The sequence below is a fragment of the Diabrotica virgifera genome, chromosome 3 (genome assembly GCF_917563875.1).
Source record: "Diabrotica virgifera virgifera chromosome 3, PGI_DIABVI_V3a".
Taxonomy (NCBI): Eukaryota; Metazoa; Arthropoda; class Insecta; order Coleoptera; family Chrysomelidae; genus Diabrotica; species Diabrotica virgifera.
The window spans coordinates 133,149,283-133,166,782 of record NC_065445.1 but is presented as its reverse complement, the minus strand read 5'-3'; the positions used below and the strand labels follow the sequence as shown (position 1 = coordinate 133,166,782).

General features: G+C 31.1%; 1 protein-coding gene across 1 annotated transcript in view; it reads right to left on the bottom strand.

The window, feature by feature from the left end:
• Positions 1-825: 825 nt before the first annotated feature.
• LOC114336388 (gametogenetin-binding protein 2-like) overlaps positions 826-17,500 on the bottom strand; it is a 74,232-nt gene continuing 57,557 nt past the window's right edge. Inside the window, exons 9-10 of the mRNA XM_050646907.1 lie at positions 9,319-9,598; positions 826-1,164 (exon numbers count right to left, since the gene is read on the bottom strand). Coding sequence (XP_050502864.1) covers positions 973-1,164; positions 9,319-9,598 — 472 coding nt within the window. The 3' untranslated portion in view covers positions 826-972. The remainder of the gene's footprint in view (positions 1,165-9,318; positions 9,599-17,500) is intronic.

The following is a 17,500-nucleotide window of genomic DNA, read 5'->3' as shown; positions in this document are numbered from 1 at the left end:
TTATCTATGCTAAAACATTCCACGGGGTGTTTCGAACTTTGAGGAATAAACACAGTATGATTGTTACACCCGGTATACAATGACAATTTACCTGTCTAGAAACAATATTATTATGGCGATATTGTTAAAGAATAAGACTATAACATACTAAAAAAATCACTCAAATCGAACAAGAGGTTTAGAAAATTCGAGACATCTAACTTGAATAATTCATCGAGTGGCCCGCTTTTTAGGATCGCAAGTGTATTACAGTTGTATTGTTAAAGAATCGGGCTATAACATGTTCAAGAAATCACCTAAATCGGCCAACAGGTTTAGGAAATATGAGTCATCAAAAATGACCAAATTTTTAAGTGGGCCGATTTCTATGCACGCAAGTTTAGTTGTTTAATTTCATGTTATGCGTCTTGGTCATATTACCCGTATGCGCGCCAATGGTGAATATTAAATTCTTAATTTTATGTCAAAAAATCCGCAATAACTATCTCTTAAAACCTACCAAATTTCATTTGCATATCACGTAAGTTTAGTTGTTTAATTTCATGTTATGCGTCTTTTCTACGGAAATGATTAGTATGGTTTTGAAACTATTGACAATATGTCATGACATACACGATACCTTGGTCTGGTAGAAAACTACTTTTGAAAGACGGTTTCCAATAACACAATACTAAAAGCTGGACAATTACTGCAGCAAATAAAAAAATACAAATAATGCCAAAAAAACTAACAAAGTAAAAACCATTAATTTATGGTGTTTGAACACTATTCAATGATATTCAAAGTTTTGTGGTAACCAGTACCTGAAACGAATACATCTCATACTAGAATTTCCTACATTTCGTTTATTTGTGCAACTGTATATTGAAACATAAAATTATATTATTTAATAAAAAAAGAAAAGGACCATTTATGTAATTTAAAAAATAAAACGATATAAAATCATGGAAAATCTAGTAGATCATAAAAAACTTAATTTGAAGCATATTTGGTTTGCAGGAGTATACGTGGCACTGGCCCAGATGCGCAGAACTGAGCGAACCTTTTCTGAAGCGTTTCCCGCAATTCTAGACGTTTCTCATATACTCGGCTATTGTTATTTTTGAATTCTCTAACTTCTTCTGGAGTTATATAACACTCATCATCGTCATCATCGCTATGGCCCTGAAAGAGATTATAATTTTATTTTTAATTATCTGATACTTTTTCAATTTTCTTATTTGTTAAATAAATCACAATGAAAGAGATCTACTTTATGATGATTTAATTATAAGAATTATATGAGAAAATTGTTAACGATATCTTAAGAAAATGCCCATTTCCTTAAGGTCAAAATGTTCCTTTTGAGTTCTTCTGTCATTATTGTTAATTCAAGTAAACTGCTCGTCAAAAGTTTGGGACATTATCAGAAAATGCTTTAAAACAAAAATATTCAAACGTAAATGATAAAAATTCTTTATTAAAAAATAAATTAAGATCACTCCATCTCTTCTGTATCAAAAATCTAACAACTCTAATAGACCAAGAGGCAGCGCTGAAAAATCTCTTTGAATTTACTAAAGATAGATTTTTCTCAGCTGATTACTGTGAGTGTGTAGAGAAACATACTGCGGTCGGTCAAGCGAAACGTACAACAGGAGTTACTGAGAGGGTATCAAAGTTGCTATCCTACGAAGATAATTAAATCCTTTTACTAAGGCTGAAAATCAGTACACACATTCTAAATTAAATAAAAATAAAAGTTATTATAGTCGGTCAACTGTATGACGGGTCAGCCGGTCGGTCGGCCCCAATAGTCAATTGAGGATATGAAGCATTTTGGCTCGCAATTTTTTCGTCCAGCATGGATTTACTTGAAATTTTCACAGAAGGTAGGGAATAGTCCAAGGATCATTTTCTATATCATGCCGCTATCATACGCTAAAACCTTGGGGGTGGTCGCCACTCATCTCGGGGGTGGGAATTTTTTATTACATTTTTATCATGTAATTCGATTGAAAAAGTGATTCTAAGAAAAAAATGTTTTTTACATTTTCTTCGTAGAACTAATATTTTTCGAGTTATTCGCGCTTGAAAATAACAGTTTTTCGACGAAAAAAGCGACTTTTTTAGAGGGTTTTTTTGAGAATACATCGAAAAATATTCTATATATTTTTGGCGATAAAAAGTTTCTTCAAAAATGATTTTGTAAGATTGTTAAAGAGCTATAAGACTGTGTAAATTAAATTCCGTAAGATCCCTTAGTTTTTAATGGGGGGGGGGGGGGTTTAAAGGGCTCGAATAAGGGGGTGTTGCTGGTAAATAGAGGTATGCACAGGATAATTTTAGTCATTAAAAAAGCTACAATTTAGTAGCTTATAATTCTTTTCGTATCTTCAGTATTTTCGGAGATATTTTGAAGTAAAAGGTGAAAAATACCAAATTGCAAAAAATCAATTTTTCTTTAAACTCCAATTTTTCCAAAATTAGGCATTTTAAATAGGTCAAACTTCTTGAGTGTATTGATAATATAAATATAAAAGGAACTACAGAAAGGTGAAGAGCAATTTTGAATTAAGGGGTAGTTAGGGGGCTGTTTTCGGGGGTAGGGGGGACATTTTTTTGATTATAAGTCACTTAATTTTTATGCTAGAAACTTTTTATTATTTTTTTTTGAAAGTTCTAATTGTATACTTGAAAAAAGATTATGTAAGTTTTCCTCGAAAAAATGCAAATTTTTCCCATTACATATTTGGCTTTGAATATTTCAAATTATGCATTTGACGAAAAAAGCTAACCTTTAACATGCCGTATCTCGGTTTGTATTGGTCTTAAAGATATTATTGGAAAATAATTTGGTTTGTGTTACTAAAAGATACAATTTTGATATCTACAGTTTTTTTGATTAAATGCTTATTTTTGGAGTTATTCTCAAAAAACTCTCTAAAAAAGTGGATTTTTTCGTCGAAAAACTGTTACTTTCAACCGCGAATAACTCGAAAGATATTAGTTTTACGAAGAAAATGTAAAACACATTTTTTTCTTAAAATCACGTTTTACATCGATTTACATGATTAAAATTTAATAAAAAATTGCCCCCCGAGATGGAGTGGCAACCACCCCCAAGGTTTTAGCGTACAGCGACATGATATAGAAAATGATCCTTGAACTATACCCTACCTTCTGTGAAAATTTCAAGTAAATCCATGCTGGACGAAAAAATTGCGAGCCTAAATGCTTCATTTCCTCGACTATCAATAAATCACACTGGCCTTATTCCTGTTCAAAACGGTTCGGTCTGTCCGACCGTCAAAAGAAATTTCACCCCATACTGTAAAGACCGCGTCCCACCATCAAATAATTTGATCAAACAGTTTGAGCAAACTCCGGAAGTACGTCAAAGTGACGTCACAATTGCAGTTTTTTTGAAATTCTAAAAATCTGTGCTCTCATTATCAGTCTAGTTTGATAAAATTTTTTGTATTGAGTTGTCTAACTTGTTTGTACTTTATTTAAAATTAAAATTTTTCATTATTATCCACAATGAACACTCAGGATGTGACGTCACTAACTGTCACTTTCAGTTTGCTCAAACCAGTTTGATCAAATTATTTGATGGTGAGACGCGGCCTTAACAGTACCTCCTCGAAATTGACGGATTGGTCCAAACACATAAGCAACGACTATCAGAATACCTTTTATAGCGAGACTCGTCGGTAAAGACTACAGATTTCCATACTTCCTACAAATTTTGATGTTCCAGAGCCCAAGCTAGTCTTCGGCATCTTCTGCGATAAGTGGAACTCTTCTTAAAAGACGGCTTGATCTTAAATTTACCTCAGAGAGCCTTCGATGTAAAGTTGATATTGAAATCGCTACAGTTGCTACATGATTCTGTAGGTATCGAGTGGCGTTGTTCGATCTGATAGAGTAATATAACAGTCCTAGGCAGGCGTAGTAACTCTCGGCCTTCCAGTTCTGAGCCGATCGGCAACATTGCCCGTTTCGTTGAAACGATTGACTAACCGAGAGACTAGACCTTGCGATACATTAAAACTTTCACCTACATCCACTTGCCTAGTCCCAGCCTGAATCATAAAAATAGCCATATTTGCCTCTGAAACACTTAACTTTCTTCTTTCCATATCTCCATACTAAAAAACTTCGAATTACTAAGGATTGTTTAGAATTTTGTACAGTTCAGAGACAGACTGAACACATGGTAATTCATGTCTTCTAAATTATTGTAATAAAAATGTACTGATAATTTTTTGTGAATAAAAAAGGATTTAATTTGTTTACTTCCAACTGATATGAAAATAACCTAATTTTTTCGATATTACAAGTTTTATTTGAATAATACCAATATCCTTAACATTTAACGAGCAGTTTATAAATGCCAATTGATCAAAATTGCTTAAAACCCTTGTAAACAAATTAATTTACAATTTTTTAAAGAAAATTACAATTGTCAAATTTTGTTTGAAAGCCTATAAGTTAAATTTTAAAATGAGACTTAAAAAAGCTCATTTGCATGCGCCAAAGTCGAGTTGCGATTGAAAAAGCTTTCAAAAATTACTTCTTTGCGACCATTTTGCACTAATTTTACATTATGTCTAGTTCTAATTATTGAATTAAACTTTAGTAAACGCCATTTTCTTTGTTTAAGGAACAAATCTTATTTAAAAAAATTATCTCTTTTAGTTTACTAGCTAGAGCTTTATAAACAATTAAATTCTTTATAACAATAGGGAACTTACATAAAATTTTAAATTCGAAAAAAATGTTTAAATCACAACAGAACATAATTTAAAACATGCATCAAAAATAAAAAAGTTGTTTTTGTGTTCCGTTTGGCCCTTAAAGACGGTTTTAAATTCAAATTAAAGCAGCTAGCCCAAAACGCGTTGTGACGTCATATGGTTAATGTTTACATTCTGCACCAACAAAGTAAACAAAATTATATATAATTTTAAATTAGACCTTAGAAGTTGGTGATATGAACCATGTAATCCTAGAATGTTCAAGAAATAAGAAGAGCATTGAATCATTTTTCGTAGATATGGTAAATCTCAAATTCTGTTTGCCAACTAATCTAAATTGTATAATTTTTAGTAATAATATTAACACTTATATAGTCAAGATAGCCACTGCGCATCCGCTAGGGAAAATATTCTAATTCGGATTTTTTGCACAATCTTACTTAACAAGGACTCCTTTTAACAAATTTGCATGTTGCCAGGACCAAAAGGTGGTCAAAAATTTTTTAAACGTTTTTTTTGTTTTTTCCTAAAATTAATTTTTTTTGCATGCAAAAAAGTTATTTTAGGTTTTTTGGATCATTCCAAACAGAAAAGGTCTTTAGTGACTTTTCCCTAAAATTGATAGTTTTTGACATATAAGCGATTAGAAATTGAAAAATTGCGAAATCGGCCATTTTTAACCCTCAAAAACTATGTGAAAAACTGAAAATTTGAATGTTGCCAAGGTAAGTAGATATTCTTTAAACATCGATTGATGAAATACCGAAGAGTTTTTTGCAATACAATATTCAAAACTCCTTTGTTTTTTAATTGCTAATCAAGCGTGCGCGACACTATTTTCCACCGACAGTATGGTGCAAATGAAAGGAATAAATTCGTTATTTCGTAAACCGGCGACTTTAAGGAAAAATACCCAAACAGGTCGATTTTTATTTTTAATTACGTATTTTTTATGGGAAATAAGCCACAATTTTACTAAAAAATGAATTTATTAACGTTTCGAATCCCAAATCGGGTTTCGTTGTCAAAATACAAAATAAATCTTATTGTTAAGTTATGATATTGTGGCATATATGGTATACTAGTGACGTCATCCATCTGGACGTGATGGCGTAATCGATGATTTTTTTAAATGAGAATAGGGGTCGTATGCTAGCTCATTTGAAAGGTTATTCAATTCTCTATTTAGTAATATAAACATTTACATAATTATTTATACAGGGTGTCCAAAAGATTTTTATTAAATTAAATTATTTGACAAAAAAAGAAGTAGAAGGACACCCTGTATAAATAATTATATAAATGTTTACATTACTGAATAGAGAATTGAAGAACCTTTCAAATGAGCTACCACACGACCCCTATTCTCATTTAAAAAATCGTCGATTACGTCATCGCGCCCAGACGGATGACGTCACTAGTATACCATATATGCCATAATATCATAACTTAAAAATAAAAATCGACTTATTTCGGGATTTTTCCCTAAAGTCGCCGGTTTACGAAATAACGAATTTATTACTTTCATTTGCACCATACTGTCGGTGGAAAATAGTGTCGTGCACGCTTGATTATCAATTAAAAAACAAAGGAGTTTTGAATATTGTATTGCAAAAAACTCTTCGGTATTTCATCAATCGATGTTTAAAGAATATCTACTTACCTTGGCAACATTCAAATTTTTAGTTTTTCACATAGTTTTTGAGGGTTAAAAATGGCCGATTTCGCAATTTTTCAATTTTTAATCGCTTATATGTCAAAAACTATCAATTTTAGAAAAAAGTCACTAAAGACCTTTTCTATTTGGAATGATCCAAAAAACCTAAAAAAACTTTTTTCCATGCAAAAAAAATAATTTTAGGAAAAAAAACAAAAAAAAAACCTTTAAAAAATGTTTGACCACCTTTTGGTCTTGGCAACATGCAAATTTGTTAAAAGGAGTCCTTTTTGAGTAAGAATGTGCAAAAAATCCGAATTAGAATATTTTTCCTAGCGGATGCGCAGTGGCTTTCTGGACTAATATCAATGTTTGTATAATCATTTAATTCGTTGCAAAATGAAATTGTAAAAAACTAACACCATTGGAAGCAATTATGCGATACAAAATATTTTTGTAAGTGTGTTCACGAAAAAATTAACATAAAAAAAACTAATATGTTAAAAAAGTAAAATAATGATAAACAAATAAAAAAAAACAAAAAAAAAACAAAGAAAAAAAAAGGAATTAAAACTAAACAAAACACTACATAAATAAAGCATTAAAAAAAAACAAAAAAAAATAAAAAAAATATACATATAAAAAATGCACTAAACAGAAACACACAAATTTTACTAACATAATAACATTTATCCTATAGGTCTGGATCCCGCGTATGAAAAAAAGTTGATTAATAGCAAGCTGAAAATTTGTTAATAGCTTAAGGGTGTCTAGTCGGATAAACTTTGATATATGGGAACACTGTAACAGGGGCAGTTTTAATTGTGGAACAGGTTAAAAATTTGGAACGGTCAGACCACGAAAACGGCACATTTATTTTGTCCGACAGAACAGACTTAAACTCTCCGAACAGAGATTAAACTCTCAAGTAAAAATCAGACTGCTATTTATCACCTGTCATTTGACATATTCTGCATGCTCCACTCATTAAAACGCCCATTTGGTGATAAATAGCAGTCTGATTTTTGCATGAGAGTTTAATCTCTGTTTGGAGAGTTTAAGTCTGTTCTGTCGGACAAAATACATGTGCCGTTTTCGTGGTCTGACCGTTCCAAATTTTTAACCTGTTCCACAATTAAAACTTCCCCTGTTCCAGTGTTCCCATATATCAAAGTTTGTCCGACTAGACACCCTTAAGCTATTAACAAATTTTCAGCTTGCTATTAATCAACTTTTTTTCATACGCGGGATCCAGACCTACTGGGCATGGTGTGAGAATTTGAATAATTAATTTATTTATATTGGATCATAAAAAATGCTCTTTTTATGTGACGTCACAAGTGTTTTTGATCGTTTGAACTATTAATAGAAAACTTGTACTTTTACAAAATGGTTTTATTTTCCATAGTAAACCTTCTTTCCTTTCCTTCAAAAACTGTATCAAACTCCAATCTCAACAACTGGTATACAGGGTGTCTGCGTAACTTGGAACCATATGGGAAACTTTTTTAATATCAATTTTACGAAAAAAAGGCATTCTTTATAAAGTGCTCTGCATAGTCTAAAACCTAAGATGCAATCATCAAATATCAAATTTTGTCAACAGTTTACGAGGTATGTCAAAAAATATAAATTTCGCTCAAGAGCAAACTACCTTTATATTTCAAAATATCAAAAAATTCTATTATGAAAAGTTATTTGTAATTAAAAACCATATTCAAATATGCAATAACAGCCTTCTACTTGAAAAAAAATTTTTTCTGAAATTTTCCTAATTACCGATTTCGAACATCATTTTTATTTATTAGACATGTAATAACTCTTTTATTAATAATTTTAGGAAAAAAAGTTACTCTTAATAAAAATCTGTGCATGGTCTAAACCTCAAGATGCAACCATCAGTTATCCAAGTTTGTTAATTTTATACGAGGTGTGTCAAATAATATGAATTTCTAAATTCTTTCTAAATTCATATTATTTGACACACCTCGTATAAAATTAATAAACTTGGATAACTGATGGTTGCATCTTGAGCTTTAGACCATGCACAGATTTTTATGAAGAATAACTTTTTTTCTAAAATTATTAATAAAAGAGTTATTACATGTCTAATAAATAAAAATGATGTTCGGAATCAGTAATTTAGGAAAATTTCAGAATTTTTTTTTTAAGTAGAAGGCTGTTATTGCATATTTGAATAGGGTTTTTAATTACAAATAACTTTTCATAATAAAATTTTTTGATATTTTGAAATATACAGATAGTTTGCTCCTGAGCGAGATTCATATTTTTTGACATACCTCGTATACTGTTGACAAAATTTGATATCTGATGATTGCATCTTAGGTTTTAGACTATGCAGAGCACTTTATAAAGAATGACTTTTTTTCGTAAAATTGATATTAAAAAAGTTTCCCATATGGTTCCAAGTTACGCAGACACCCTGTATATTATTACAATGACATACGATAAATGTCATTAGAATATAAATATTTTTCCCTTATTCCTCGACCATGAGCTGGCTTTTCAATCATAAATCTCATTTTTAAACAAAACTGAACAGTATTATGTAATAAAAAAATAAGCGATTTTTATTTACCACTCGGATAGAAATTCGTAATCAGCAGCCAAAAAATACATAAAAAACTTGGGTGGACCAAAAGGCCACGGTGACCTAGCTATGGCCCCTGGACTACTATGAATAATTAATGTTACAAATTAATAGTACTCCTCATCAGATACCTGGATATCTGATGATTAGGCATCCGAAGGGAACAGGCGCGAGGCTATTAGGAAGCAGGAAGAAGAAGAATTAATAATACACCAATTAACCTTTAATCTATGCAATGAAAATATCAGTTACTAGCTGTTGGTATTATTTCCGGAGTTTCCGTGTGTAATTTTTTTAATATCACTCACCTCTAACATTTCTTGTAAACTGAGCTGATGTCCATTCCCCCCATAGGAAAGTCTACAATGTGATATATACTCGTTATCGTGTTGGCAACAAGAATCTGAACACGCCAATTCGGAACCTTCTGGCGAACTGGAGAGACTGGAGGTAAGTGAACCGGTTTCGCAGCAACCATTATTATTTTCTGATGAATAACCACAGTCATGGGAATGGTCGCTGCTGGAACCACTTTCTTTTTTGATGCTACTGTTAAAATCACCAATGTATGTTAGGGGTCTGAGCAAACTGAAAACAAAATTGTAAACATTATTTACACATTATAATATGTTTGGAAAGAAATTTAGAAAATTATTTAGGTACATATCAATTATTATATTATTTCATTTCAATTGTAAACTGCAATAGTAGTGATATATTGTTCTAAAGCTATTTTATTACACTTTTTGAAGTTATACTTCTTTATGCGCTTTGGGAGTAAATTTATATGTGCGCAAATTCATCAAAAGTCTTGGTCTTGGGCGCAGCTGAAACGTTAAACGTGCTCTGATTGGGTAACTACAATGACCTGTCAATAATTGTTGAATATGTCTGTTATGGGTAAACAAATGTTGTGTATATTAGTTTTTATTGTTGTGAGGGCAGAGAAAAAAGCAAGATTATAATTGTAGTGACTTTTTAAATAGTTTTTAAAAGCAACAGGTAAGTACGTACAGTATCGTAATGTTGTTCTGAAGCTATTTTCTTGTGGCATTTTTATAATCAATTACTTTTAATGGGAAATAAGCCACAATTTTACCAAAAAAATGATTTTATTAACGTTTCGAAGCCCAAATCGGGTTTCGTTGTCAAAATACAAAATACTACTAAAATAAACAAAATGTTGCTAAGTAAAAAAATTCTTCTAACAATTTATTTAATCTGACTCATTTATATTGGCAATTCAGACGTACATTATACATTTTAAAGTAGAAGACTTTAAAATGATATCGCCAATATTTATGAGTTGCGTTCCTGGGACGACTTTACTAAAAGATAGTTCATTCGATTACATGAAATCAATCCCAACTCAAGAATATCCGTCGCAAAAAAATCATAGCATGTGATCTGTCTTTAAAAAGACAACCAAATGCAACGATGACAGTAAAATTCTCGCGTTAGAGATTCCATAGTAAATCACGAGGGAAAACCAGGAAAAAACCTCGTGATACTATCCCGACATCGTAAGTATTTGGTCTTACATTTAATTTACTTTCAAAAATTGTGTCAAAATCAATTGTGTCGCACATTCCTCGGTAGAATGCAGTAAGATGTGGTTACACATACTGAAAGAGGAAGTCAATAGAAAGAAAATACCACGATTAGTAAGTCAATAACATATAGAGTTAGTACACATTTTATATTTTAGTATTACTTATTGTATACCTATGTATTATTAATATTATTTATAATTTAAACATATTAAAGTCAGAATTTGGTATTAGTTTTTTGAAAGTAAATTAAATGTAAGACCAAATACTTACGATGTCATCACGAGTATCACGAGGTTTTTTCCTGGTTTTCCCTCGTGATTTACTATGGAATCTCTAACGCGAGAATTTTACTGTCATCGTTGCATTTGGTTGCCTTTTTAAAGACAGATCACATGCTATGATTTTTTTGTGACGGATATTCTTGAGTTGGGATTGATTTCATGTAATTGAATGAACTATCTTTTAGTAAAGTCGTCCCAGGAACGCAACTCATAAATATTGGCGATATCATTTTAAAGTCTTCTACTTTAAAATGTATAATATACGTCTGAATTGCCAATATAAATGAATCGATTAAATAAATTATTAGAAGAATTTTTTTACTTAGCAACAACATTTTGTTTATTTTTTTGGTAAAATTGTGGCTTATTTCCCATTAAAAGTAATTAATTTCAGTACCGTAATAAAAAATTACATACGTACCTACTTGGAAAATGTAAAATAAACCTACCTAGTATGTAATGCTTTGATTTACATAATTTGATTACCAACAAAATTTCTACAAATATTGTAAGTATTGTAATCTAAAATTCATCAAATATTGTTTTCTTACTCTATGTTTTGTTGTATTTTAATATTTCAATTCAACAAAAATCAAACTAATTTGGTTAAATTCAGAACTGTCAAAAGTTTAAAACGTTCAGTTGGTCTATCTTCCAACATGATGCATATTTGTCTCCGTAGCCAAAATCTAAAGATGCTTGAATTTCTAAACTAACCGCGCCAATGTACGCTGGTTCAATCCCCAATACAAACTTTTATTTATTTTATTTTTTTTTTATTTTTTTATACATTTTATGACTGTAAGTATATTATTGTATAATTTTTTTCAGAAAACACGTATTTAGTTAAAATTTTTCCAACAATTATTGTTCAGAAATCATTTTTGTGGCATTTTTCAATGTGTTTGTGTGTGTTTTATTCTTTTATTTTTTAAATTTTTGGTATTGTTTTAATAAAAATTTTTGAAAAATAGTAAGTTTTAAAATTAGTTTAATATTTAAATAAAATATAAATAAACTGTTTAAAGTATATTAATTTCGTTGAAATCGTAATAATAGAAGTATAACTTCTTACGTGCGTAAAAAGTACACACACATTATTTTTTAAATTATATGTTATGTTTATATGGTATTGAGCCACAAATGATTGTAATGATTATTTCATTCATAGGAGATTCTGACCAATAGAAAGCTACAGAAATCTAAATTAAACTGATAATTTCCAGTCGTCAAGTATATTACGTCAGATGCCCTTCGTTGCTTCGAAAAAATACATTCAGTGACATTAATGACAATTAATGTTTTAAAAATTATAAGTGATGACTTTCAACCGTGAAATATTTATAACAACTGTGTGTTTAATTGTACTAATTTGTACTTACATAAATAAATTACAATAAAATTTTGGTTTTGAACAGTTTTATTCATGAAATAATCGCAACAAATTGCACTTAATCTCTAAAATTAATATACAGTGCTAGTCAAAAGTCCGTACCCCCCCTCGTATCTTTTGAACGGTTATACCTATAATAGTGAAATTTGGAGATAGGAAATAAACGGACGTAAGCTTCTTAACTAGTCATGACAGGTGACGTAATAGTGACAGATGACTTTACAGCGCCACTGTGACAGATAATTTTAAATGGGACCTTATGGCAAGTGACACCTCGTTTGAAAGGTATTGAAAATACCTATTCAGTCATACTAATATTGTTTAAGTTTAAGCTAATTTTGACGAATTAATGAAATAAATATAAAATTGTAGTTTCATTTAATTAATTCAAAATTCAAAATTCCGCCTATGATTACTTGTCAAAAAGGTTGACGTTGACGTAAAAACTACTAGAGAATCGAAAAACGTCAACTTTTTTGACAAAAAAAACCATAGGCGTACATTTGAATTTTTATTAATTAAATGCGAAGCTACAATATTATATTTATTTAATTTATTCACCAAAATCAAAATCAACTAAAACACAAAAAAATTAGTATGGCTGAGTAGGTATTTTGAATACCTTTCAAACGAGGTATCACTTGCCATAAGGTCCCATTTAAAATTATCGGTCACAGTGGCTCTGTAACGTCATCTGTCACTATTACGTCACCTGTCATAACTAGTTAAGAAGCTTACGTCAGTTAATTTCCTCCATCCAAATTTCACTATTATAGGTAAAACCGTTCAAAAGATAAGAGGGGGGGTACGGACTTTTGACTAGCACTGTATAATTTTAGAGCTCTTGTGCAATTACTACTGATTATTTCATTCATAGGAGATTCTGACCAATCGAAAGCTACATAAATCAAAATTAAACTGATAATTTTTAAATCCTTTATAAAAGGTATATATTTAAAATCCCTAAAAAGGGCTACATCACAATCACATAACTAGTTTTGGACTGGTTTACCAGTCATCATCAGTGCTTACGTGATGGTAAACCAGTCGAAAACTAGTTATGTGATTGTGATGTAGCCCTTTTTAGGGATTTTAAATAGATACCTTTTATAAAGGATTTACTATTTTTTGTATTACATGGTATACAGCCAACTACAGGAAAACTTTTTTCTTGTGAATTTTTGATAATTTACCGTCGTCAAGTATATTACGTCAGATGCCCTTCGTTGCTATGAAAAAATACATTCAGTGACATTAATGACAATTAATGTTTTAAAAATTATAAAAGTGATGACTTTCAACCGTCAAAAATTTATAACAACTGTGTGTTTAATTGTACTAATTTGTACTTACATAAATAAATTACAATAAAATTTTGGTTTTGAACAGTTTTATTCATGAAATAATCGCAACAAATTGCACTCGATCTCTAAAATTAATATAGAATTTTAAAGCTCTTGTGCAATTACTACTGATAATTTTTGATAGCATCCCGTCGTCAAGCATTACATCAGATGCCCTTCGTTACTACGCAAAAATGAACATTCAGTGACATTAATGACAATTAATGTTTTACAACTTGTCACAGAGAACACCAACAAACAAAAAACAGTAAAATCCTCTTTTTAAAAACCCTCAAAAGGGCCACATCAAAATCACATAAATAGTTTTCGACTGGTTTACCAGTCATCATCAGTACTTACGTGCAATGTACATGCTAACCACCAAGATAGTATTTAACAAAAATATGTGGGTCAAAGCCCAGTAAAAGAAGTCCGTCAAGGAAACATTGGTTTAAAAAGCTACATTAAGTATGGATGTTTAAAATATTTGGCTAATCTGCCCCAGGTAACATCTGAGCTGTGGATTTGACTTGTTTACATGTTGAAAGTATGACGGCAAGTCATTTTAAACATCCATACTTAATGTAGCTTTTTAAACCAATGTTTCCTTGACGGACTTCTTTTACTGGGCTTTGACCCACATATTTTTGTTAAATACTATCTTGGTGGTTAGCATGTACATTGCACGTAAGCACTGATGATGACTGGTAAACCAGTCGAAAACTAGTTATGTGATTTTGATGTGGCCCTTTTGAGGGTTTTTAAATATACCTTTTATACAGGATTTTACTGTTTTTTGTATAACATGGTATACAGCCAACCACAGGAAAACTTTTTCCTTGTGAACCAACAAACAGGTTTAGCAAATATTCAGGTAAAGATATCAATAAAATATTAGTTAAAATGCTTTAAAAAGACAGTTGATTATTCATGAAATAATCTCGGCGAAGTACACTTGATCTCTAAAATTATTATCGACATGTTGCCCTCGTGACACTTTCGAAATAATTTTACTCCCCTTCGGGTCGTGAAATTAAAACTGTCCAAAGTGTCACTCGGGCAACAAATCGATAATTTTAAAGCGCTGGTGCAATTACTACTGAAAATTACATTTTATAATTGTTATCTGGCGTTTCGATTCTGGAAATCCTTTTCAAAAAAGATTATTTTAAAATAGTGAGCTGATATTATAACCAATAGTTATTTGGCGGTTACTGTTTTCCCAATTGACAAGTGCCTTACTTGGCCTCGATCTTGTAGGTACATAACCTACAAAAAGTATAATTGTAGACGATGTGAACCTGACTTTGTATTAATCCGCTGATGTTGGTATATCCTTGCTGCTGGCTTCTTCTTTTAATATTGGCAACCAGAGACTGCACTATTCAGCTGATGGGTTAGTTACTCGTTTTTCTTCATTAAATAAGATGAGAGCTGCTTCTTAGCCGATTTTTCTCTTTTTCATGTCTGTTTCTTTCATGATGACTATTGATGCATTTTTTCCTTGTGCTGTGTGCTGATTATCACAGGCATGTTTACATATTTGTGATTCGTCAAAGTCTCTGTTTTTGATGTAAGTTTCATGCTCTTTTGTCCAGACACTTAGTGGTCTTGCGGTTTCTCCCACATAAAAATGGTTGTATTTACACTGTTATGTTTGGTTTTGAATAGAATAGGCCTCAATGTATTGGTTTTTTGAATGTTGTTTGGATGTTATTATGTATTACATCTGGTATTTCCTATTTTTTTTTTAATTTTCTTGATAAAGCTTTACATATGGTATTGTTGTTATCTTCAAATCCCTTCTTGTGGGTGTTTCTAGATTGCTCATGGTCTTTTGTTGTTTCCTTTCTTCAATCCTGTGAAATTCCTTATTTATAAATGATAATGGTTAGGTTATGTTAGATTGGAGCAGGTGTTTTGGTGTTTTCGGTAAACTTTGGTTGCCTAGCCTGTATCCTCTTTTGTCATTAACACATCCAGAAAAGAAAGTGTGTTGTTTTCTTTTTTCATGGTGAATTTGCCTTATTATTCTTTGCTGTTGTTGTTCGTCAGAAATTTAATAATACAAAATCTTGTTTGTAAAAATCATTATCTAGTTGAAAATAAGTAGTATCTGTACAAAGTGTTGATGGCTCCATTATAGATGATACATGCAGTTTGACTTAATCATCCGTCTCTAATTTGATACTTCTTATTTTTAAAGTTTTCTATGTAGCAAATAGTTTATTTTGATTTTTCCATCTCCACGTTGAAAACGATTTCAAAAATACAAGTATTAAATTACAAGTATACTAATATTTATACAGAACGTCATGACAGAAGAAATCAAGCGAAGGATAATCCTAGCGAACAAATGCTATTTTGGACTGAGTAGGACAAAAAACAAAAATAACCATATACAAAACCCTTATACAACCAGTGTTGACATATGGATCGGAGACATGGATCATCTCCAAGGCAGATGAAAACCTTCTGCTTATATTTGAACGAAGGATCCTGAGAGGAATATTCGGTGGCATCTGTGAAAAAGGTATTTGGAGGAGGAGGTACAACTACGAGGTATACCACAGATATAAACATATATCTGGTAAAGACGGTGGTAAAGACTGGTGGTAAAGACGTAGTATCTCTTATAAGAATAGGAAGACTCCGAACTGCGAATTGCAGATTTTTTAGGCTGAAGACAAGATGGCGGAATACATTCTGTGTAACTGCCAATAGTTGGATATGATGAGGCTCAATACATTTGAGCATTATCAACTCGAGCCCTTCGATACCGCAGAAGTGTCACCAAAGACTATAATAGACTTTGTTAAAAAGGCTGGGCTGAAAGAACAACCTAGGGATGAGCTACAATATGAAGACCTTTAAGGCCAAGTGGATAGGTGGTTGTCCGCCCACTTATATTGAACCTAGTTACTCTGGAAACGTAAAACTACTTTACTTTGAAAACCTGGAGACCGAAACGTCAAAACAGTTGCAAAGTTATAAATTTTACAAATTTTTGAAGTTATACTTCTTTAGGCTCGAGGGTGAATTTTTATTTTCCCGGGCGCATGCGCACACCGACAGTATGGTATTATAGTCGCTCAAACGTTATACGGGATCTGATTGGGTGTTAAAATCATCTGCTGTCAATAATTGTTCAATATGGAGATTATGGATAAACAAGTGTATATTAGTTTTTATTGTTATGATGGCAGAGAAAAAAGCAAGTTTATAATTGTAGTGACTTTTTAAATAGTTTTTAAAAGCGACAGGTACGTAATAATTGTAAATGTTTCAGTATCCTAATAAAAAATTACATACATGGTACCTACCTATTTGGAAAATTTAAAATGAATCTACCAAAATAGTATGTAATGCTTTGATTTACATAATTTGATTACCATCAAAATTTCTACCAATATTCACCTAATATATTGTTATTCCACAAAATATTCTTTAATTCCACAAAAATCAAACTAATTTGATTAAATTCATATAAGTAATAAATAACTGTCCAAAAGTTTATGGTGTAAACGTTCAGTCGGTGTATATTCCCACATGACAGAAACTCGAAGATGGCGCAATAGGAAAGCACTTCGATTTTCGATCGGCGGGATCGACGGGAAGCGGGTTCGATCCCCAATGCAAGTTACTATTTTTTTTATACATTTTAAGATTGTAAGTACATATATTATTATATAATTTTTTTCAGAAAATACGTATTTAGTTAAAATTTTTGGCAACAATTATTGTTCAGAAATCATTTCTTTGTGGCATTTCTTTGTGGCAATGTGTTTGTGTGTTTTATACTTTATTTTTTTAATTTTTGGTATTGTTTTAATAAAATTTTTTGGAAAGTAGTAAGTAATAAAATTAGTTTAATAGTTAAATTAAATATAAATAAACTGTTTAAAGTATATTGATTTCGT